The following is a 25,383-nucleotide window of genomic DNA, read 5'->3' on the forward strand; positions in this document are numbered from 1 at the left end:
TTGAAATAGTGCAACTCGTACAGATCTGGCTCTGCTAAGCTTTCAGGGCCATCTTCTTAAAGGATGGATGTGTGGGGTGTTAACAGAAGGTCTGACAGAAAGCCCCCAGGCATGCCAACTGTCAGGGTCACACCATCTTTTTTTTTTTTTTTTTTTGGGGCCAGAAAAAAAATTGCCAGCATCGTAAAACTTTTCTTGACCCAAAATGTAACATGGCTGGTGGTGGTACCATTATTTTTGCCAACAAAGTGCTCAATGTAACTATTAATTTGCCACCAGATTAAAGTGGAGTCAGATTTTGCCACATAGCTTTTCTCTACCTAGCACTGATGTCTAAAACTGATAAATACTAATATATTAAGCTACGCCATGTGGCCAAAAGTATTTGGACACCTGATCATGAGCTAGTTGGGCATCCCATTTCAAAAACAAATGGTATACAAATAAAGCAACCTCTGTGATCCTTTCATCTAGAACAACAGCCACTTTTCTGAGAAGGCTTCTCACAAGACTAACATTTGTCTCTGGGAATTTGTGTCCATTCAGTCAAAATAGTATTTGTATGGCTAGACATGTAAATGTTTATGTTGGTCAAGAAAGCCTGCCGGGCGGCACGGTGACTAAAGTGCATAGCACTGTCGCCTCACAACAAGTAGGTCCTGGGTTCAATCCCCAGGTGGGCCGGTCTGGGTCCTTCCTGTGTCTGCGTGGGTTTCCTCCAGGAGCTCCGGTTTCCTCCCACAGTCCAAAAACATGCAAGTGAGGTGAATTGGAGATACAAAATTGTCCATGACTGTGTTTGATGTAACCTTGTGAACTGATGAACCTTGTGTAATGAGTAACTACCGTTCCTGTCATGAATGTAACCAAAGTGTAAAACATGACGTTAAAATCCTAATAACCAAACAAACAAACAAACAAGAAAGCCTGAATTGATGTTCTAGTTTATTTAAAAGCTTCTTTAAAGTCAGGGCTCTATGCAGGCCACTGGAGTTTCTTTCAATCAAGCTGGTTGTCTTTATAGAGCTTAGAGTTAAGTTGGATTATAATTAGAACATAATATTATAATATAATTTACTTTATATAATTGATTGAATAAATCTGTACGTAATTGCTGTGGCCAGTTAACGTTTTTCGTGCTGTAAACCAGTTGACACCAGATGTGTCTCTGAAGCACTTTTCAGATGACACACGTCATTTACACTTCCATTTTAACAAGCATCGCAATTTACACAGGCTGTGCTAGGTGTGCGTAGAACGCCAGCCTACGTCTCATCTGTATTTCTATTTTGAGTTATACTTGGACCCCGTGAAATTCATTTTAATTGAAAATCTTTAAATCTACATTCTAATTAACACAAGCATTGAAAATCAAGTTAAGCATTGCGTGCTCGCTGGTAGTCGTGTGAAGCTTGCATAGCTCGTCCGGTGTGAATTTAGGGTGAGAGGTGAGAAAGGGTGTATAATTAGGAGTGAAACGTACGTGGGTCTACATATTTCGAGCTTGTCTGTGCAGCCTGTCAGACTGAGAGGCATTTCAACGCTTTCTGGTGGTGGTGCTACAAAGAGAGAGCTCCAATCGCTCACTCTTCTTGACCCTCCAACTTCCTTTCTTCTTTATTCCTTACCCCTGGCGTTTTCTCTCCCTCGATCCACAGATGTGAATGAATGTTTGGGGAAGCCTTGCGTAAATGCTTACTCTTGCAAAAACTTGATTCGTGGATATCACTGTGACTGCTTTCAAGGATGGGCTGGACAGAACTGTGACATCAGTCAGTATCTTCTCATTGTTTCTTTCTCCGCTTGCTGCGCCACGTTCTCTCGCTGCATTCTATAAAATAGAGCCTCTGTTTCTTCTGTTTTTCTCTATCTCTGATATCTGAGCGCATTTTCATCCTCACGGGTGGTTGTGCAGCCAGGGTTACCTCTGTAGGCACCCGATACTCCGCGGGGTAACATACTTAGAGTCTCCGGGACTCCAGCTACTGTTGCATGCTGGGTTGTTGCTACCTGTTGACTGGGCTGTTTAAACTAACATTTGGCTCATTAATGCATGCTCTTTGTCATCTTAACTGCATGCTTTTAAATAATAACCACCCTAGCTCTACTTTATTTCCATTTAAGCTCTGAGCAAACACTTTGCTTATGGTTTGGTTTACTCTTATCCTCATAGACATGAATGGCTGCCATGGACAGTGCCAGAACGGAGGGACCTGCAAGGTAGAGACACTTAAAGTATATTGGAATTTGAGTGGAATTTAACAAATAAGCACTTCTATGATGTTTTATTTATCGATTATTGTTGCAGGAGGGAGCACGGGGAGGCTACCACTGCCAGTGTCCACCAGGCTTTGTAGGCACCCACTGTGAGATCCAGAGGAACAAATGTGCCAGCGGCCCCTGTCAGAACGGTGGTCGCTGCCATGTGGTGCTCGACAGCTTTGTGTGCGAGTGCCTGCCTGGCTACGCCGGCCCACTGTGCGAGGTAAGTTTGTCAATTATTTTTCAGTCAGGAAGGTTGTCAGATTTCTCATATTCTTACAGCATTTTGCAGACTTGACTTGAACAACTGAATGTAATTTGATCAATTGAGGGTTAAGGCATTTGCTCAGGGGCCTAATAGTGGGAACCTGGTGGTGGGGATTGAACCAGCAACCTTCTGATCACTAATCACTAGTCTAATACCTTAACCACTGAGCTATCACTGCCCCCTTCTCTCTAAAATCATTCATATATGCTTGGAAGGGACATGTAGGTCAAAGCAAACCTCCAGAAACAAGACTGCCCCTGGGTGACACTGTCCACAGTCGAGTGAGCTTTGGGTTTAAAGGCTGCCCATTCATTTTTTTTATTTGATCAGCAAACAGGAAACAGGGATTTCATACTTTCTTAAGCTTGATTGACTGTGAGCAGTCTGACCCACATTTCAGCAGCTTATATTTAATTACCAACACTATTACTTAGCACATATTGATCTGCTCCAACCTTACAGATGCCAAGGTCCAGTATTCAGCTTGGGTATTATAGCTGGTTACAAATTTTGTGGATAAGATGAACTCTTGCCGTTGGGTGGGATCTCAGAGGGCAGTTGGCTTTGTTAAAGCCAGGGATTGGATTTTGGTGGTTGGTGATAGGAATTGCTAGAGTTAAGGCCCTTCTAAATTCAAGGGAATATGTATTTTTTCCTGCCCAGTCCACTCTATCTTGCCTTGGGAGGCATCACATTTACCCCTGTGTTTGTTTGGTGCAAGGTGGATCACTGCAGTTATTTTCTCTCAGGTCTAAGTGTAAGCTCGAGCAAAACATTTCTTGCCCCCACACTGCTCGTGTTATTGATGGAACCCCCCAGTTTAGGGTCTGTTGCCTCCCAGCGGAGAGTTTGAAGTCACTTCGGAGGTGCAAAAAGCTGGTCCGGAGCCAGTCCTGACTTACAGTACGGGCTAAAAATAAAGGCCGTAGTGAATGAGGCAATGCTTATTTGGGCTGACTGGCAGGCTGCCTACGCGCAGCTCAGGAACGTGAAGGCCTTGATTTTTTTTAAGTGCAATTCGGGGCTGGCGTGCCATCGTGCTCCTGTCGGCCCGCGGAGAACAAACGGGGCGAACGTTTGATCTGGGATAGCTCTGTTCATGAACATCTGCACATGGCACTACTTTTAGAGGCAATTTTCAGCCCTGCCTTAAACTGATACCCAGTGGAATAAGTGCCAGCTAGTGTTATTAATATTGAGCTTCGGCTGACTAAAGGTCTGGTTTAAATAGGTTCACCATTCCTTTTAGTTCATGTGACTGTTCTCGATGTAAGTACACAGTACAGAAATACCACAAAATCACAGGTGCTGGACAGAGATCACATTTAAAAAAAAAAGAAAGGACAGGTGGTTGGATTAACTCACATTAATTCCACAGAAGTGTGCGGTTCAGAGCTAATTCTCTTTGTTATTATACTAAGGCTAAATTTGATACATCAGTACAACAATATAAGCTTTTGGTTGGAACGTAAGCAAAGTTTAAAAGTGTCTGGCTCAAAATTGAACTAACTCGACTGTAGACCGAGCTGCCTTTCTTACAGCAGATTGCTGTTTGAGCATCAGCTCTTACATCAGTCTCAGTGGATGTGTGCTGTGAGCTTGCTTCAGCCTCTCACTGTATACACTTCTCATCCCTAATAAAATAAATAAACCGTCTAAGCAAAGGGGGTGGCCGCGAACAGCCCAATGCACTGGCACGCAGCTGGGAAAGAATGGTCAGGCCACAGCCCAAAAAAATGCCTTACATGGCCAGTGGCGTGATGTCTCCTGGTAAGAGGCTTGTTTAGGTTTCTACTTAAATTTGCTGTGCAAAAAAATTAGACTGTTTACATACTGCTAAAGCAATGTGAACCTACTTCATTATATTAAAAAAGAGTCTATTAAAGGAGTACACAGTGAGTTTGTTGTGCTTTAAATATTACTGTTTTTACACCGAGAGCTATATTTTAAACTTGTGTCTAACACTAGTGTGTGTTTGACCTGTGTTTGATGCTGGTAATGTGAAACCTGCTTGCTCATCTGAGAAAAATGATGCAAATGATTTTGCTGTCTGGATTTCCTAACATCACAGCTAGCTAACTAAAACAGATGCAAAGTGAATCCTTAAACTTTATTGGCTACATGGTGAATAACCTACAGAGGCTGTTATGTTATACTAAATGTAGTGCCCATATTTAGAAATTTGAGAGATTGGCTGAGATAATTACTACATCCCTGAGGTTTAGGCTTTTCTGCTCGAGGAATACTTTGATACAATTGAACTTGATCAAGTAATTATTAATTCCTCCATGAGCTGGGACAGGGGTAAAATGCAGTCAAAGGGTCTCTTGGATTCCCAATGATAAGCCCTGACAATGGAATATTGCTGCCAAAATATTATTGCCCTTGTTTTCCAAACTTGGGAATTTGGAAGAGTGGAGAAAGTGGTCGGTTGTTTTTGAGCCAAATACTGTCTAAACAGAGCCAGTCAAACAGTTTAAGGACTTTAGCACTAATAAAAGGCATATGGGATTCAGACAGCCAAATAGGTCAATACAACAAGGAGTTGCTTCTCATTGGCAAAAAGGTACATCTTTTGTCACCAGCTCCACCTACTAGTTACTAAAAATGAATGATTTTGCTGGTTTCTTTTTTAAGCGGATGGCTAACTTGTTATCACGACTGTCCTCTTTACCCTGAGAACACAGTCTTTATTATATTATTGCTACATCCCTGAGGGCCCTCCAAAATTTCAGGTTTTCTCTGCTCCTACCATCAAATAATTATTAATCCCTCCATGAGCTGGATCCGAGGTAGAAAGCAGTCAAAGGGTCTCCAGGATTCCCATTGATAAGCCCTGACAATGGAATATTGTTGCCAAAATATCATTGCCTTTGTGTATAAATTGTTTTACATTCCAGTTCTACAAATACAACTGGATAAATTTAGTTTTACACGTTGCATTGCGCTTTTCTTAACCTGTAATCTGCTGGCAGGCATCCTTGTCTTGCTCCTTTCTGTTGGTCTCAATCGATCTTAAAGCTTCAGGCCTGAAGGGCTAAATCCCTGAGTAAATCGAAGCCTTGCTCGCTCCCACTGTGATTCCTTTTTTTGTTTTCCTTTGGTCTTTTTTTGCTGGCCTTTTGTAATCTTTCTGCTTCTCTCTCATACTTTCATCTCTTCGTAGGTCCAAGGCCAATGGAACTCAAACCCATGCGAGCCCAACCCGTGTAAGAACGAAGCGACGTGCCACAGTCTGCTGGGGGATTTCTACTGCGCCTGCCCTGAGGACTACGAGGGCAAAACCTGTGCAGACCGCAAGGACCTCTGCAGGACTGCCCCTTGCCAGGGTAAGAAATTCCAGCGCTGTTAAATAGTGCTCTTTAGCAGGCCGGTCTTTCTGAGCGGTTTGATCCAGAACATTATTGGTATTTTTTACAGTGATTGACAGCTGCACAATCGAAGTGGCGAGTAACACCACAGACGGGGGCATCAGACGTATCTCGTCCAACGTTTGCGGCCCTCACGGACAGTGCGTCAGTCAGCCCAGTGGCAACTTCTCCTGTACATGTGGTGCTGGCTTTACTGGCACTTACTGCCATGAAAGTAAGTGCTGTCATGTACTCTTGAATATTTGATCCAGCTCATTGTTCTCTATAGTTGTGTAAACATATATATTCTGAAAATTAAAGACATCTCTGTTTTTTTCTTCTTTCTCAGATGTAAACGACTGTGCGAGTAACCCTTGTCACAATGGCGGCACCTGCATTGACGGCGTCAACTCTTTCCAGTGTATTTGTCTTGATGGCTGGGAGGGCAGTCTCTGTGACCTCAGTGAGTAAATAACTTTACAGTGGCAGCATTAGCAGTAGCGTGACATTATTTATTGATTTAGCATTAACCAACACGGCTTTCTATTCACTATGTATGCTCAGTACATAGAGTGTAACATAATGGAGTTGTAAAACCTATTTACTGCAATACAGGCTGAATAGAGCTCAGTGTTAAAGCCACGGAAATTAATTGACTGATAAATGCCTGTGATCTACATAATTGTATTGGCATTTTTAAAAAATAAATGGGGCCAGTGGTAGCTCAGAAGGTTGCCGGTTCAAGCCTTTCCACCACCAAGTTGCCACTGTTTGGCCCCTGAGCAAGGCCCTTCACCCTTAATTGCTTAAATTGTATACAAAACATGATTATACATACACTGTAAATGTAAATACATACACACATTGGGTTTTTGAAATATTTCATAAAAAACTAATACGTAGTAAAAGAAAAACAAAATAAAGTCTTGTAGCTCGACGTCCCCTAAACTCGACACCTTTCGGAAAGAAATTTGTACCCTTAAATTCGTCATTTCCCTTAAACATGATGTGCGATGTAAACAAAGGGGTAAGCATTAGGGCGCATTCACATGAGATGCGGCAAAACCACTTTCCGCACTGCTGTGCCGTTGTTTCCTATGGAGTGTGGCGTTTTTGCTGCGTTGGGCTCGTGATTTTTCCAAGAGGTTTTATTGCATTTTTTATTGATTTTTAACTGTTTTTAATTGTATTTCAGTTTTTATATTACATTTGTGTTATTTTCAGAGTATAAGTGTTAAAAACAACCCCATTATTTTACATTAGACTAAAATGTATGCAGTTCCACTGGACCATGGAACGCATTAACAGGTTTTCCATACATCCTTATGGAAAAAAATACCTTAAAACTCAACACCTTTTAAACTTGCCACTCCCAGAACCATCTGACGTCGAGTTTCAAGGTACCACTGTACCTTTAATTGTATGCGTTTATTCAGACCTCTTGGCAAAAATGTTCATGAAAGTAATGTTTTTAAATTTGCATAAAGTCTATAATATTCAATCTGTGAAATTTGAAGTTCTCTCCACCCTTCACGTACCCCTTTGGCTCTTAACACAGTCATCTGTCGTTCTCTTTCAGACGTGAACGAGTGCAGCAGGAATCCATGTAAGAACGGCGGGCGCTGTCAAGACCTAGTTAACGACTTCTACTGCGAGTGCGCCGACGGCTGGATGGGCAAGACCTGCCACTCGCGCGAGAGCCAGTGCGACGCCAGCACCTGCGCCAACGGCGGCACTTGCTTCGACCACGGAGACGCCTTCCGCTGCGCCTGCACGTCCGACTGGGGCGGAAGCACCTGCAACACCGGTAAACACTCGCTTGCCCTCTGATCTTTATCTTCTGGAAATGTTACAGTCAGAATGTTAGTGCTGGGATGATTGAGCTATTCTGAGAAGGGCTCCGAGTGGCCACTTGAATCTATTTTGGTAACACTGAAGCCTTTCTCTTTCTGTTTGTGTTTTAGCGAAGAACAGCACGTGTGCCTCCAGTCCGTGTGTTAATGGAGGAACATGTGTGGGAGGAGGCGACACTTTTACCTGCATTTGTAAAGACGGCTGGGAGGGACCCACCTGTGCCCAGAGTGAGTTTGTAGTATTCAGGTCTTATTGTGGGACGCTAGTGATGAGCACAAGCAGTCAAGTAATCAAGTACTGGTTATATAACCATTTTAGCTTGTATTTTACCTATATTAAAATTATGGTGCACGATCTACGTTCTACAATGCAATGAGTTATATTGGGAGCACATACACTAACTGATCAACTAAAACAACAGGACCACCCCCCAGAAATGTTTATGCCAATGCCTTGTTTCATAATAATTGTGCATGTCATGGTGATACTAAATGTTTGGCTGATAGTAGTTACTGGTAATACACATACCAGCAGCTGTTGGGCGGCCAAGACTTATTAATTGATGCCAATGCTTATGAAGGCTAGAGTGTCTGGTATGGACCAGCGAGAAGGCCTGCTGTGGCTCAAATTGCAGCTAATTTTAATACTGGGAATGAGGCGATGAGGGCGGTCAGTCAAAGTGACCATGCAAACTTCCGTCCAGCGTCACAAGCAACTACAGTGGGCATGGGGGCATAAAAGGTCAATAGGTCTGGTTTTCTACAAGATCACGTGGACAGCTGGACACCTGTGTGTCGTCCACCTCAAAATGTCCTGGTTACCACACTGGATCACACAGGACTCCTGCAAATGTGGAGTCAGTGTGCCAGCTGGTCAGAATTATTTGGACAGCATGTTGGGCAGATATATTAGCTTTTTATCCAAAGTGACTTACAGTACTGTGACAGTATACTGTCTAAGCAATGGAGGGTTAAGGGCCTTGCTGAAGGGCCCAACAGTGACAACCTGGCAGTGGTGGGATTTAAACCAGCAACCTTTTGATTACTAGTCCAGTACCTTAACTGATAGGCTACCTCTGCCAATCACTAGCCATATAAGTACTGTACATTCAAACAGGGATTTTATATATAATGCCAACATACTGACTTATCTTCTTTTTTCCTTGCAGATACCAATGACTGCAACCCTCACCCTTGGTAAGTAAGCTAGCTGCATCACTGCCCCCCTTTCCTTCCCCCGTATTTACTCTATTCCAACCAGTGTTGTTGGTGGCTCTGTTGTCCCTGCTGTCTTTGGTGACCCTCCCCTTCCCTGTACAACACCACCAGCTGTGAATAACCCCTCTCACATGGCTTTCTGCCCAGTCCCGCCCCCTTTAACCCCTTCTATTCTCTACGAGCGGATATGCAGCCTAAGAGGAGAGGTGGAGGGGGGGTGTTGTAAAGCCTGGGGAAGATGTCCTTAAATCGCTCCCTAAATCCGACAGCTCGGGAAAGAGCGAGGGTAGCTTTTAATAGGGGCGCACAATAAAGCCGATGGCACTAAAAGACTGCCCCCAGCGGTGAGGGCTTGAGGGATTGGGAGGAGGGGGCAGGGCCGAGTCTTTCTCTCGCAGCCCATTTTGCCCTCCTGCCATTCTACCCTGCTGACCTGCGTGCAAGGGTATTGAGGAAAGGGACAAGGGACGGGAGGAGGGGACAGGGAGGGCCGCCCAGCAAGGGGTGAGCAGGGGATTAGCATCTGAAAAGTGTGGGGTTGATGAATGGGATGAGGCCTTTGTAAGCCTTGCCTTGTCTTCATCTCTCTCTAGCTCTTTCTTTACTATCCTTTTATCTTGCTACATTTCTGCCATTTGTAAAGCCTGTATAGCCTTAATTAATCAGCTTGTTGTGGTAATTAATTCTCTATTAACTGTTATTTTTGGGTGGGGGTTTGTCTCGTCTAGCTATAACGGAGGAATCTGCGTGGATGGCGTGAACTGGTTCCGCTGCCAATGTGCCCCGGGATTCGCAGGCCCCGACTGCCGCATCAGTAAGTATTCACTAGGCGGAAAAGTGGCAACGATGAATGCCAGATTACAGAGCATCCCGTGTACTTTGACCTCCTCATGGGGCAAAGGTCAGCACTTGCACAGACAGAGAGATGAGATGAATTATTCAAGTGTTTGAGAAATTCCTAGCTGCTGTCCAGGAGCTGACTCTTTGTCTTATGACTGTTGATGGCTCTGACAGAAAAATAGTCCTAAAGGATTCTTTTCATTTTCCTGACTTAATATGAGGATGGCTACCCGGGGAGCTGTGCCGAGCACCGCCGTGTATCTTAGAAATGTAGATCGGTTTGCCTTAGATGAGAAATTCATGAATTCTGTCTGTCTGCAGACGTTGACGAATGCCAATCATCACCCTGTGCCTACGGAGCCACATGTGTAGACGAGATCAATGGATTCCGCTGCATCTGTCCGCTCGGGCGCTCTGGACCTCGATGCCAGGAGTGTAAGTATATTTCCATTCACCCAAACGCAGCTTGCAATTGAGAAGGGTGCTTAGGGGCATAACTCCTGCAGTCTTAGCCACAGAGATGCCACTGCTTATCAGTCTGAGTTTCTAACATTATACTATAGTGTTAAACCATTAAGAGCAAATTTCTGATCATTGAAATACAGGACATGGATTTTTTTTGGCATCCTGGGCAGAATTATAGTCTTGAAAGCAACTAATGTGGGAATATTTTGTAGCATTAGTAGTACAGCATAAAATAATCAGATGGTTGCAAGCAGATCAACACACATTCATCTAACAGTCAGTAGTACCTAAGATTGGGCTCTCAGTCTTTCAGAATCAGAATCTTTTTATTCGCCAAGTAGCAGATGTACAAGGAATTTCTTATGGTGCAGGTGTCGACATACATACAAGTCTTGATTTATGACATTTGAGACCACTAAACCTATAAATCTGTACCTGGTCTGAATGATCAGTGACTGCCTCATTCTTGTCTGCTTTTGCTTGTGTAATATAAATAGGAGTCATGTTAATTGATGTTTCTTTTTAAACGCAGTTATCGGCATAGGGAAGACGTGTCATTATTCTGGACTGCAGTTTCCTCATGGCAGCCGCTGGGAGGAAGACTGCAACACCTGCCAGTGTGTTAACGGCAAAGTGGAGTGCACCAAGGTACTAGCAAATACAACCTAGTTTTGGCCCTCATACAAATCTACATACACATAGTTCATCCAACTCAGTTGTTATTATGCATGTTTCCACCAATCTACTTTCTGAACGATTTTCTAGTTTCCATTTCCACTGTTTTGCTCTCAAGTTGTGCCCTAGAAATATCCCAGTCTTCCTATTATTTCAGGATTTCACGTTTGATCCTAATTGATGCCATAGCCATTGGTGGCCAGGAGCTGTCTGGATTGGAAGCATGTCATTCCAATCTTCCTTGATAAATCACCTTTATCCATCCTATAAATATTTTACACCCGCTCACCCAATAAAATCCCAATAAATTACCAATAGACAGTCTATAAATAGCTACAGAGAGGATATCATTTGCATTATTGTATGGTACAGGCCAGCAGAAATGGCCTGTGGATAAATATGTATGGAGTTTTCTCTCCCCACATGGGCCAGCCATCCATTTTGATCCAGGCCAGCATGGGCCATAAAATGTTAAATAACAGCAAATCATAGCATTCCGAGCCATCAGAAGTCCTTTAGTGGCATCCTTTAAGTGGGATGATCTGTCAAATGACATTGCATAAGCTGCAGTTTGAAAGAATGCAATGGCTGGCTTGTCGTCTTGGAGGAAGCATGTGCTAGCCTGGGAACTCTTAGAATGGGAACTGTCATGCAATAAGCAAGACTACTTTGGGAAAAAATGAGGTAAAATATAGGTAAGTGTTGGTTATTAAGCTGTTAAGCTTTTATTTGATAAGTTACCCATGATCAGTTTGACTAGCTCTACTCCAGTAGTTTCTGGTCTGCAGAATAGTAGCTGTTCTGCAGAAGAAACCAAAAAGGTTCCTGAACGAGCCACAACCTTTATCCTTTGGTTGTAACATGTCTGTTGGCTGTACACATTTTTAAGGTTGACCCAGATACACTGTAGACAAGATTACATTATTGTACATAGTAAATTAGTAAATTAGACAACAAAGATGTACCAAGCTGAACAGACTGGCAGACTACATGTTATTGTAACCCTCTTACTCGTTTGCCTCCCATCAGGTAGTGTGTGGCAGGCGGCCATGCCTTCTGCCAGGTGCCCCAGGGAGAGAGCATCACGCCTGCCCAGGGGGGCGTGAATGCCTGGAGCACAACTTCCTCACCTGCCTCTCTCCTCCATGCCACCACTGGGGTTTCTGTTCAAGTCCTGAAGCCCCACCAGCACCTGACACCAAGTGTGAGCCCAACACAGGTTACCTGGATAACAGCTGTGCCCGCATTACCCTCATTTTCAACAGGGACAAACTGCCCACGGTGAGTTTCTAATTATGACTGTTAGACATTATAAGTTAATTGTTATGTGATGAATTTATGAGATGAGTGCTGCCAGGTTTCATTTTATATAATTTAATTCTTATTGTATTTCCTTCCTAGGGAACAACAGTGGAGAATGTATGTTCAGAGCTGAGGTATCTGCCTGATACAAGAAGCCTCGCCAAAGATGATGCCCTGTTGGTTCTGTGTGAGCTCTCCTACACCAATCAGGATGCAGTAGAGGTGGCCATTGTAAGTGCACTGCTTTAACAATCTGTAGAATCTCTGATAAAAAAAAAACAATGATTATTAGGGATGTACTAATTTAGGAATGGGTTTTAATATTGGAGCCAGTTCTGACCTAAAACTTTGGAGCATCCTCTGTAAATGGGTGTATAGTTAATCAAAAAAGCAAATCAAATACTCAAACACAGTTAGTATTTTATTTTATTATTTTTTTCCAGTCCGTCTGCAAGCTTAAAAGTTCAGCGTTCTAATAGAAACGTAATTTTGCTGAGTGGCTTGTGTTTGGTTCAGGTCCCTTTGAAAGTTTGAAAGCTTAATTTTTTTTAAAAATAGGATATTAATCAAAAGCTCACACACCTACACTACCATATTTGCAAAGCATTTATTTTATCTGGTTAAATCCTTTGCAAACAGCAATTTTTGGCTGACCACAATATGTGGGCAGGATGTTTCTTCACCCATTTTCACATCATATTTTTACTCGAACCAAAGCTAAAATATAATTTTTACCCTCCGCCCTCCTCCAATTAATGTACCTATCAAAACCATTCCTGCCAGGAAAATCGCCTATGAATCGTCCTTGGCGTCAAAATCTCCTCTAATGAACTAATCTCCGCCCAGGCATGTCAAAACAGATGACTATTTGATTCTGGAATCGGAACAGCTAATTATCTATCCACTTGACAAATTGGTCCACTGATGACATCAAACCTGAAAAAGGGAGAAATACACCATATTGCCAAAAGTATTTACTCGTCTGCCTTCACACGCATATGAACTTGAGTGACATCCTATTCTTAATCCATGGGGTTTAATATGATGTCGGCCCACCCTTTGTAGCTATAACAGCTTCAACTTTTCAACGCTTTGCATTGCGCTTGATGATGTAAGGCTTGGATGCAGCTGCTCAGCCATGGAAACCCATTCCATGAAGCTCCCTACGCACTGTTCTTGAGCTAATCTGAAGGCCACATGAAGTTTGGAGGTCTGTAGCGATCGACTCTGCAGAAAGTTGGCGACCTCTGTGCACTATGCGCCTCAGCATCCGCTGACCCCGCTCTGTCATTTTACGTGGCTACCACTTCGTGGCTGAGTTGCTGTCGTTCCTAATCACTTCCACTTTGTCATAATAGCACTGACAGTTGACTGTGGAATATTTAGTAGTGAGGAAATTTCATGACTGGATTTGTTGCACAGGTGGCATCCTATCATGGTACCACGCTGGAATTCACTGAGCTCCTGAGAGCAACCCATTCTTTCTCAAATGTTTGTAGAAGCAGTTTGTAGTCTGCATGTCTAGGTGCTTGGTTTTTTACACCTGTGGCCATGGAAGTGATTGGAACACCTGAATTCAATGATTTGGATGGGTGAGTGAATACTTTTGGCAATATAGTGTAAGTGGAAGCGTAACTATTCTGGCCTGTATGGTGTCAGTGGAGGTTCAGTCTACATGGCTTGTTTCAGGAACCGAAACCTGATTTATGGATGTGCTGCCTGGCAACCACTTTTAAACATGATCATGAGCCCTGCTATTTAAATAAGCCTCTTATATAAAGTAGTGTGAGCATTCTTGTTCATCTTGTTCGGTCATGCTTGTAAATAGAAAAGTTCATGTTGGAGACATGCCACGCATGAAGTGTAAGATGCGTGTAAGCTCTGTTGTTGTCTGTAGATTTTTTGCTCTTATATGAGTCACTGCAGCTTAAGTGGATTGCTGAGAAAAGTACTTTTGCGTGTATATGGATTTACAGTGTATCACAAAAGTGAGTACACCCCTCACATTTCTGCAAATATTTTATTATATCTTTTCATGGGACGACACTATAGACATGAAACTTGGATATAACTTAGAGTAGTCAGTGTACAACTTGTATAGCAGTGTAGATTTACTGTCTTCTGAAAATAACTCAACACACAGCCATTAATGTCTAAATGGCTGGCAACATAAGTGAGTACACCCCACAGTGAACATGTCCAAATTGTTCCCAAAGTGTCAATATTTTGTGTGACCACCATTATTATCACTGCCTTAACCCTCCTGGGCATGGAATTCACCAGAGCTGCACAGGTCGCTACTGGAATCCTCTTCCACTCCTCCATGATGACATCACGGAGCTGGTGGATGTTAGACACCTTGAACTCCTCCACCTTCCACTTGAGGATGCGCCACAGGTGCTCAATTGGGTTTAGTCCATCACCTTTACCTTCAGCTTCCTCAGCAAGGCAGTTGTCATCTTGGAGGTTGTGTTTGGGGTCGTTATCCTGTTGGAAAACTGCCATGAGGCCCAGTTTTCGAAGGGAGGGGATCATGCTCTGTTTCAGAATGTCACAGTACATGTTGGAATTCATGTTTCCCTCAATGAACTGCAGCTCCCCAGTGCCAGCAACACTCATGCAGCCCAAGACCATGATGCTACCGCCACCATGCTTGACTGTAGGCAAGATACAGTTGTCTTGGTACTTCTCACCAGGGCGCCGCCACACATGCTGGACACCATCTGAGCCAAACAAGTTTATCTTGGTCTCGTCAGACCACAGGGCATTCCAGTAATCCATGTTCTTGGACTGCTTGTCTTCAGCAAACTGTTTGCTGGCTTTCTTGTGCATCAGCTTCCTTCTGGGATGACGACCATGCAGACCGAGTTGATGCAGTGTGCGGCGTATGGTCTGAGCATTGACAGGCTGACCTCCCACGTCTTCAACCTCTGCAGCAATGCTGGCAGCACTCATGTGTCTATTTTTTAAAGCCAACCTCTGGATATGACGCCAAACACGTGGACTCAACTTCTTCGGTCGACCCTGGCGAAGCCTGTTCCGAGTGGAACCTGTCCTGGAAAACCGCTGTATGACCTTGGCCACCATGCTGTAGCTCAGTTTCAGGGTGTTAGCAATCTTCTTAAAGCCCAGGCCATCTTTGTGGAGAGCAACAATTCTATTTCTCACATCCTCAGAGAGTTCTTTGCAATGAGGTGCCATGTCGAATATCCAGTGGCCAGTATGAGAGAATTGTACCCAAAACACCAAATTTAACAGCTCTGCTCCCCATTTCCACCTGGGACCTTGACACATGACACCAGGGAGGGACAACGACACATTTGGGCACAATTTGGACATGTTCACTGTGGGGTGTACTCACTTATGTTGCCAGCTATTTAGACATTAATGGCTGTGTGTTGAGTTATTTTCAGAAGACAGTAAATCTACACTGCTATACAAGTTGTACACTGACTACTCTAAGTTATATCCAAGTTTCATGTCTATAGTGTTGTCCCATGAAAAGATATAATGAAATATTTGCAGAAATGTGAGGGGTGTACTCACTTCTGTGATACACTGTATGTGATCTGAATCCATATACACAGCATTAGAAGCTGCTGACTAACGGCTTTTGGAGCGGCTGAGGTATGCCACGCTGCAGGTCTTTGCATGTTGGAGGATTCAGGAAACCAACTGGATTGTGGCATAAAGTGAGAATGATTGTAATCAGTGTAGAGAAAAGCTTCCTCTCACCTATTTAAGCTACTAGTGAATTACAAACTTAACAGCTTTATAATTCAATGTACAGTGTATCACAAAAGTGAGTACACCCCTCACATTTCTGCAGATATTTAAGTATATCTTTTCATGGGACAACACTGACAAAATGACACTTTGACACAATGAAAAGTAGTCTGTGTGCAGCTTATATAACAGTGTAAATTTATTCTTCCCTCAAAATAACTCAATATACAGCCATTAATGTCTAAACCACTGGCAACAAAAGTGAGTACACCCCTAAGAGACTACACCCCTAAATGTCCAAATTGAGCACTGCTTGTCATTTTCCCTCCAAAATGTCATGTGATTTGTTAGTGTTACTAGGTCTCAGGTGTGCATAGGGAGCAGGTGTGTTCAATTTAGTAGTACAGCTCTCACACTCTCTCATACTGGTCACTGAAAGTTCCAACATGGCACCTCATGGCAAAGAACTCTCTGAGGATCTTAAAAGACGAATTGTTGCGCTACATGAAGATGGCCAAGGCTACAAGAAGATTGCCAACACCCTGAAAGTGAGCTGCAGCACAGTGGCCAAGATCATCCAGCGTTTTAAAAGAGCAGGGTCCACTCAGAAAAGACCTCGCGTTGGTCGTCCAAAGAAGCTGAGTGCACGTGCTCAGCGTCACATCCAACTGCTGTCTTTGAAAGATAGGCGCAGGAGTGCTGTCAGCATTGCTGCAGAGATTGAAAAGGTGGGGGGTCAGCCTGTCAGTGCTCAGACCATACGCCGCACACTACATCAAATTGGTCTGCATGGCTGTCACCCCAGAAGGAAGCCTCTTCTGAAGTCTCTACACAAGAAAGCCCACAAACAGTTTGCTGAAGACATGTCAACAAAGGACATGGATTACTGGAACCATGTCCTATGGTCTGATGAGACCAAGATTAATTTGTTTGGTTCAGATGGTCTCAAGCATGTGTGGAGGCAATCAGGTGAGGAGTACAAAGATAAGTGTGTCATGCCTACAGTCAAGCATGGTGGTGGGAATGCCATGGTCTGGGGCTGCATGAGTGCAGCAGGTGTTGGGGAGTTACATTTCATTGAGGGACACATGAACTCCAATATGTACTGTGAAATACTGAAGCAGAGCATGATCCCCTCCCTCCGGAAACTGGGTCGCAGGGCAGTGTTCCAGCATGATAATGACCCCAAACACACCTCTAAGACGACCACTGCTTTATTGAAGAGGCTGAGGGTAAAGGTGATGGACTGGCCAAGCATGTCTCCAGACCTAAACCCAATAGAACATCTTTGGGGCATCCTCAAGCGGAAGGTGGAGGAGCGCAAAGTCTCGAATATCCGCCAGCTCCGTGATGTCGTCATGGAGGAGTGGAAAAGCATTCCAGTGGCAACCTGTGAAGCTCTGGTAAACTCCATGCCCAGGAGAGTTAAGGCAGTTCTGGGAAATAATGGTGGCCACACAAAATATTGACACTTCAGGAACTTTCACTAAGGGGTGTACTCACTTTTGTTGCCGGTGGTTTAGACATTAATGGCTGTATATTGAGTTTTTTTGAGGGAAGAATAAATTTACACTGTTATATAAGCTGCACACAGACTACTTTTCATTGTGTCAAAGTGTCATTTTGTCAGTGTTGTCCCATGAAAAGATATACTTAAATATCTGCAGAAATGTGAGGGGTGTACTCACTTTTGTGATACACTGTATATGAATAGGCAACAGAACTTTAAAATTAACAATGAACGTAACACACATGATTGACCTTGTGTTGTCAACTGACCGTACCGTCATATTAATAAATAAATGACTCAACACAAAGTGGGCTCGTTTGCCTTTAAATATGTCACCTATAACAGTCATTAATTATTCTTAATTAATTAATGAGTAAGAAATAGCGTAGGTGAGTCAACTTAATTGACAGGAAAATGTCTAAAAAATTAAGTCGATATTCATTGGTAATCAAATCATTAGGTCATTCGTCCATAAGGAAGTGTTGTAGTGTGTATCAGTAGCTACATATCTTTCTCACATACATACACACACACACACACACACACACACACACAGCTAACCTATCTATGCTTGGCTGTGTGCAGTCCTTCCAGCAGGACGAACAGCCTGACCACAGTCGGATCCAGGAGGCGGCGAGCACCATCGTCAGCACGCTGTCCAAGCGGCACAACAGCACCATCATGCTGGCTGTCATCGAAGTCAAAGTGGAGACACGGGTCGTGCCCCAGCCTGTGGGTGAGTACACGCCGCTTCATACAGATTAAACGCTTCTGACAGGAGGGTGCCAGGAGACTAGAGGCCATAAAGCCTGTGTGATTCAGACCTTTCGTCTAACCGTAGAGCCATCTGCATACTTTTAGTCAGTAATGACTCCTAAAGAGCTCTAAATGACAAGGTCTTACCTGGAACACTGCTGCTCGAGTCATTTAAGAGCTACAATTTTAAAGCGCGTCTCAGCATAATGAATAAGAGGCTTCAAACCAGTGCAGCGCTGTCTTTACAGTCTGATCTATTAGTCTTATTCACAAGGTTTAACATTAAAAGTAGTATAATATTAAACATCAAGTGTGTGAATGGAATAAAAAAAAATAAAAAAAACACTGTTTAAAACATCTGCTTTTAGTGGTCAGACCCATCCTACCACTGTCCAGATGTTAGTTTTAATAAACAAATATGAATGATTCCAGCCTGCACACCACTGAAGCACAACTTTACACAAATACCTTCACATCTACAAAATAATTTGATAATCAACTAGTCCGATTTTGATAGTAATTTAGATTTACATGTAGTTCTGTAATCTGACATTGGAAAAAGAATACATTTACATGAGTTAGTAAATGTATTTTGAAAAGACTAAAGCTCCTTTAAATAAATACGCAAATAAGTAAATAAATACATTTACCACTGATGAGGTGGTAGCATCACCTTTTTTTTAGCTTTGAAGTCTAAAGTAGTAGAGTAGTGCTAATAAACTCCACAAAATATTAACCACACTAAGTGCTGGAGTACTTTTTGACATGACATAAAGAATGCTATTTGTTACACAGCACATGTATCTTCATCATGTTACATTATGTATTTGTTGTTGGTTGTTTGCAACACCAATTGACTTAAGGTTTGCTGCATGATAGAAATGTATCTACTTGGGTCACTTTTTACTTTTAATATTTCTTTATTACACACAGTTCTGTCTTCATCTAAATATCTGTATATGTTTGCACATTCCAAAAACAGTCAAATAATCCACTTACTAGTCTAACGTTCCGGTGTCAGTTAGAATTCTTTAAATGAAATAGGGGTACCTTGAAACTCAGTGTCAATTGGTTCTGGGAGTGGTGTGAGTTTAAAAGGCGTTGAGTTTCAGGGTATTTTTTTCCCATAAGGACGTATGGGAAACCTGTTAATGTGTTCCATGGTCCTGTAGAACTGCATATATTTTAGGCTAATGTAAAATAATGGGGTTGTACACTGAAAATAACACAAATATAATATAGAAAACACTAAAATACAATTGGAAAACAGTTAAAAATCAATAATAATACAAGAACACCTGCACTTTATCTTTACTTCTTTATTGCTTCCTTATGCTCCTCAATCGGCTGTAAAAAAAAAAAAAACCCAAAAAAACCACGTTGAGTTTAAGGTAAATGTCGAGTTTAAGGGTACAAATTTCTCAAAGGGTGTTGAGTTTCAAAGATGTTGAGTTTAGGGGACATTGAGTCACAAGGTACCACTGTATTGGGCTTAATTTATGGAATATGATGGTTCCCAAACACTTGCACACTTGCAATAATGGTTATGGCCTGCATCTACATGTGTCGGGTTAAGAACCCCTGATTTTATAGGTCATAGTATGTTAATATAGTGGCACTTAAATAATTAAGTCATGAGCTGCATATTATGAGCTTCACAGTGGTGCAACAGAAATGCATTCATACATTTATTTTGATTTACCTTTATTTAACCAGGCAAGACTGATTATAAGAAATGATTATAATTACAGTGATGGAGCACTTGTGGAAAGAAGTGTGAGTGGAAAATGAGGGAGAGAGACAAAGAAAGAAACATCAAACAACACATCACATAAAACAATTACAAGTGTCATTAAATGTGCCTTTGATAATGAAACGTTACTGTCTTTTTTTCAGTCAGATTGAGACTTAGCGATCTCCACCCTGCTATACACACAAGCTTAATTAATCTACTTCACTTCAGTCAGGCTGCTTCACATCTCAGAGAAAGCATGTGTTAACCATCATCCCTCTAGTAGCTGTTATACAAAGGGAACATTCCGCTCATCACTGGGACTAATTAAATGAAAATTTACTTAAAGAACTCATAAGGAAAGTTTTGATGTGGCAGTTTTACCCAAAAATAAAACCGAATTCACCAAAGGGAAGAAAATCTTGCGTTCACATGTAACCGATTTAATATATTAATTATAATTATATATTAATATATATATGTGTTTTTGTGGGGTTTTTGGGACAGTGGTAGCCTAGTGGGTAGAGCTTTGGGCTGTCAACCGGAAGATTGTTGGTTCAAATCCAGGCTCTGCTATGCAGCCACTGTTGGGTCCTTGAGCAAGGCCCTTAACCCTATCTGCTCCAGGGGCGCCGTACTATGGCTGACCCTGCGCTCTGACCCCAGATTCCAAACAAGCTGGGACATGCAAAGAAAGAATTTCATTGTACTGTACATGTGTATATGCATATATGACAAATAAAGTATATCTTATCTTCTTCTTTTAGTACTAAATAATTTTTTCTAAACATATCTTTGTGTTATTTGTGCAGATTATTTGGTTCCTGTGCTCTGTGTGGTGTTCTGTCTCCTCTGGGTCTTCTGCGTGATCGTCTGCGTGTGGTGGACCCGCAAGCGTCGAAAAGAGCGCGAGAGGGCCGTACCCATCGAGGAGAGCGTCAACAACCAGTGGGAGCCCCTGCGCCCGGTGTCGCGGCAGCAGCACAAGGACAACCGAGACGCCGAGTACGAACGCGCCAAGCTGATGGGCAACTCCGAACGGGCGCGCAAAGGCAGCGTGGACGACCAGCTCGAGGAGGAGGAGGAAGAGGACGAGCTGGAGCTTTGTGAGGAATGGTGCGGGACAGAGGGGAACAAGGTGCCCGTCCAAAAGTACTCAAAAGCCACGGTGCGAGTAAACAGCGAGCTAATCTGCACCACACAGAGCAGCAAAGTGCCCCACCGGACAGAGCCCAGCTGCAAAGACAACCGCTGGAAAAAAAACATGAACAACTCAGCTGGCCAAGACCCCAAAGAGCTGTGTGTATAGACACTATTGCACAGAGCTGGGCACAAAGAGAGGCTCTTTTGTTCTGGTGAAGAAAACAAAGGCTTTTGAGTTCGAGAGAGAGACAGAGAATGTTTTTTTTCATATTTGTATTTCCCATCTTTCAAGTCGGGAAATTGTTTTCCACTTTCCCTGAAACCTTTTATTTTTATTATTTTTTTTGTACAGATGAAGCAGATTTGTTTTACTTTGTAAGAAAAGGCGGAGAGACGGCCACTTTGTGTTTTTTAAAACGTACTGCTGGAACAGAGCAGGGGAAAATAGAGGAAAATATATAAAAAATGACTTTTCTGTTGTTGTTTACAAATGACTTATGGTTTCGTTTCTAAAAATGCCATTGTATGTTGGCACTGACTTTTTTGGATGGGGCTGCCAGTGAGGTGCACGCTGGCTATGGGACAAAAGGAAGAACAACTTTTTGTACATTTTCCCCCCATTCATCTCTTCACCTCTCTTCACTCCACGCCTGCCTTACTCAGCTCGTGGGTCGGTGCCTGCGAAGTGGCCTTGTTTTTTTTCTCGTGTCTGTTATCTTGGATGAACGCTCCTTTAAAAAAAACAGGATTGCAGTATTTTGATTTGGTAGCAAGTGCCTTCTGACAAGCGCCTCTCGCTGCCGAGGTCGACCCTGATAGATCACTACAAAGGGAGTTCGCCTCCCATTTCACCACCGAGGTATTTGATCAAAGAAAGACAAGAAATCTGTAAATATGTGTATATAGTAAAGGAGTCGCTGTGTATATTTGAATTTAGTAAATTAAGACAAGTCACAATTTTTATTACTATTCTAATTATGATTAAAATTATTATTATTATGATTTCTTTTTTTTTTTTACAATGCCATTCCTTTTATTTATGCCAGTTGACACAGGCAGGTTTTATACAAGTATACAGCATCCCACAGTCAGAACAGTAATGTAATCAAAAGTTCAAGCTTTTTTATGTTGTTGGTTTTGTTTTCACTTTACAGGGCAAGAAATTCTATAAGATTGTGTGGTATATTGTGGCGTGTGTGTTTGCCTCCTTAAAAAAAGTCCCTCTTTCCTTTTTGGTCCATCCTTATTGTTCAAGAATGTTCTGGAAACCTGTGTGTTGAGGCCTATGTGCCCTGTTCAGTTCAAACGCTGGTCTAATGAGATGTGAAACTTTGTTTTTGCTTTTTTCCCGCGTTTTGGTTTGAGGCTTCATGAAGGGAACAATTTTGTTGTAAAAGCAGTTTGTGTTCGAGGTACCAACTCCAGACAAAATGGATTACCTCAGAAGTGGCTCACTGATTTTGTTTTTTTTTCCCCATGTTACTCTCATGGATGGCCTCTTGCTTCCATATATGGGAGAATTCAAAATAAAAGAATTAAGATGTTCTGCTGAATTAATCTGAACTGGTAAATTAAGAAATACATTAAGCTGGATGTGCATTATTGGAAGGAATGGGATGGGGTAAAGAAAGTAATTGTTTAAAATGTCATTTTTTACAGAAGAATTGCTCTGCAAAAGCTTTGGTTAATTTAGTCGACATTATGTTTGTTCTTAGAAATAAATCAAACTATTTATTAAAGCATTTTATATAATATGCTAAAGAAAAACACTGTGTTCTGATATTCTTATATGACCATAAGAAGAATGGGTTGTTTTTAGAACCATTCAGTTACTGTATCTCCTCACTACTGGTGGCTGTTTATCTGTTTATGCAAGCTGCCAGACTGCAGCTAATGTATAATTAATCATATTTAATAATATAAACAACAACATTCATTTAATTCTTTCTTAGGTAATTTTATTTTATTTAAAAGTTATCCAACACCCATATATGACTTTCCCCTTAGCATGTTTAATTACAGCCTTGGAAAATATAAATCTTCATAAAAGCATTTTATAGGAAGAAAATGACAGTTAAACTAAGTAAAAAGGTTACTGAAATATATTAATTATTGGAACTCTTTTGAACCACAATAAGAGCCATAATTTTTAAAGTAAGAAAACTTGAAATGCTGGTGAATCTAACCATGCCAGGAAAAATGCCAGGATGATTGGATTTGTGAAAAGAGAGCAACGGAAACCATATGTGATGGAAACTTATGTGAACTAAGCGCTATTTTGACTTTGGTAAGAAAACACCTGCATGATTCTCAAACCCACACTGCGGTACAGTTCTATAAAAAATAGATTCTGGAACTGTTTGTACATCAAATGCTAAAGTATGTCTGGTAAAAACAACACCATTTTATAGTGACACTATACTAACAGTCAAATGGGGTATGAGCTGAGTTAAGGGAGCACAAAACATGCCACCCTGAGCATAGAGACAAGCAGAAATTCATTATCACCAGATTTAGTCTGGTCACATTTTATCTGTTAGAAGTATTCTGCAGATTTTACTGCACAATTTAAATGTGTTTAATTTTAGATTTGTTTAACCATGTATAGAATCATAAAGACATAAAATGCTAAAACAAAAATGTTACTGCCATGGATATGCTTACTGTGCAAGTGTTACTGCATTGTACACAGTGATTGATAGGAAACCAGACCCATTGCAACTCTGACCAGGATAAAGTGATGGTAATAAGAAAAAAAAAACATGAAAGGTAAATGAAAAATAAAGAATATTAAATGTATCCTAACTTCAGCAAAGTTTAAAAAAACAGTTATTAAGGCCGCTCAGGTGGCGCAGCAGTAAAAACGCACGCTGGAATCAGAGCTGGGATCTCGAATACATCGTATCAAATTACAGCTCTGCCTGCCATCTAAGGCTGAGCAACCACATGAACAACGATTGGCCTGTTGTTCAGATATGGGTGGGACTAAGCAAGATGGGGTCTCTCTCTCATAACTAATGCAATTACGACCTCTGCTGGCTGATTGATGGCGCCTGCACAGAGATGAGGAAAGGGTGCTCTCAGGGTGTGTCTCTCTGTACACAACGCTGAGCTGCACTGCACTCGTCAAAGTGTAGGTGATAAGATTCATACAGCATGCTGCCCACGTGTCGGAGGGGGCGTGGGTTAGCTTCGTTCTCCTCAATCAGAGCAGGGATCGCACCGGTGGAGAGGAAGCATGACTCAATCGGGCAATTGGATGCACTAAAAAGAGAGAAAAAGGGGAGAAAATGCATAAAGAAAATAAAAAGAAAACAGTTATTAAGCATCAAAATGTGCAGAGGTTTGTTCCTTATAGAGATTGTGTTGACAGCTAGTCATCTAAAAAATTTTTACTTTTGCAGAAGACTGTAGGCCTATATGAGGCAGTACAGGAGCAGGTGCACCTTATGGTTTCAAGGTGAAAATGCCTAAAGCAAGTGCCTCTTACTACCTCATTATTCACCAGCTTTAAACACTACAGAATGTGGAGTATTTCTTCACCTTTTATCTCTGATTTTTTTTTTTTTTTTTTTAATGCTGGTTTGGAAACAAAGACGTGTTCTTCTATATATTATGTTTTTTGTTTGGACAAGAACATATAATTTTAAACCTGTGGTTAACCTCCAAAAACACCATGTCCTGCATGATTATCTGCACAATTGTTAAAAATACCTTAAAATTAAAAGAATCCATTTTCAGACACTACTGAACAGTAGGAAAGAAGTGCAAGACAGATATTACACTAAAACATTTAAATGACCTCACCTCAATGCTTTCAACCAATCAGCTGCCAACTGAGCATGTCTGAATTTGCTCTGGCATTATAAAAGGGCAGCCAAAAGCTGGTTAGGGCCCTTTCTTCAACCAAGAAGTGGAGCTGAAGAGTGAAAAAGGTAACTTTGGAACCAGTTAAATATAATGAAGTAATTATAGTGTTGTTTTGTATAGTAGTGTAGTATAGTTATTATAGGACTAGTGTGATTTATTACATGTGCACTTAAAGCCAATGACATACCTACCAAGTTTGCTAACTTTACTTGCTAATCATGGGCTAATGAAATGCACCAGGAATTATTACAATTTCATAATTGTTCTTCCAACAACTAATAATTTATATCTAAATATATTTGAAGAGCAACTATTAACAAGAAATGTTAAGTCATTATTTATATAATGAGGACCATGATTCTCAATATTGGTTGGTTGTTGACAATAGTTTGAGTTCTCATTTGGACAAAGTT

General features: G+C 41.8%; 1 protein-coding gene across 2 annotated transcripts in view; it reads left to right on the forward strand.

The window, feature by feature from the left end:
• Positions 1 to 22,653, forward strand: part of jag2b (jagged canonical Notch ligand 2b) — a 69,341-nt gene extending 46,688 nt beyond the window's left edge. The window contains exons 10-25 of one of the 2 annotated variants that reach the window (XM_063002217.1): positions 1,659 to 1,772; positions 2,174 to 2,220; positions 2,309 to 2,485; positions 5,697 to 5,859; positions 5,951 to 6,115; positions 6,230 to 6,343; positions 7,460 to 7,687; positions 7,845 to 7,961; positions 8,903 to 8,930; positions 9,680 to 9,765; positions 10,113 to 10,226; positions 10,789 to 10,904; positions 11,961 to 12,212; positions 12,333 to 12,464; positions 18,055 to 18,205; positions 20,770 to 22,653. In XM_063002217.1, coding sequence (XP_062858287.1) covers positions 1,659 to 1,772; positions 2,174 to 2,220; positions 2,309 to 2,485; positions 5,697 to 5,859; positions 5,951 to 6,115; positions 6,230 to 6,343; positions 7,460 to 7,687; positions 7,845 to 7,961; positions 8,903 to 8,930; positions 9,680 to 9,765; positions 10,113 to 10,226; positions 10,789 to 10,904; positions 11,961 to 12,212; positions 12,333 to 12,464; positions 18,055 to 18,205; positions 20,770 to 21,266 — 2,501 coding nt within the window. In that variant the 3' untranslated portion in view covers positions 21,267 to 22,653. The remainder of the gene's footprint in view (positions 1 to 1,658; positions 1,773 to 2,173; positions 2,221 to 2,308; positions 2,486 to 5,696; positions 5,860 to 5,950; positions 6,116 to 6,229; positions 6,344 to 7,459; positions 7,688 to 7,844; positions 7,962 to 8,902; positions 8,931 to 9,679; positions 9,766 to 10,112; positions 10,227 to 10,788; positions 10,905 to 11,960; positions 12,213 to 12,332; positions 12,465 to 18,054; positions 18,206 to 20,769) is intronic. The other variant, XM_063002218.1, reaches the window with a different exon arrangement.
• The last annotated feature ends 2,730 nt before the right edge of the window (positions 22,654 to 25,383 follow it).

The sequence above is a fragment of the Trichomycterus rosablanca genome, chromosome 9 (assembly GCF_030014385.1).
Source record: "Trichomycterus rosablanca isolate fTriRos1 chromosome 9, fTriRos1.hap1, whole genome shotgun sequence".
NCBI lineage: Eukaryota > Metazoa > Chordata > Actinopteri > Siluriformes > Trichomycteridae > Trichomycterus > Trichomycterus rosablanca.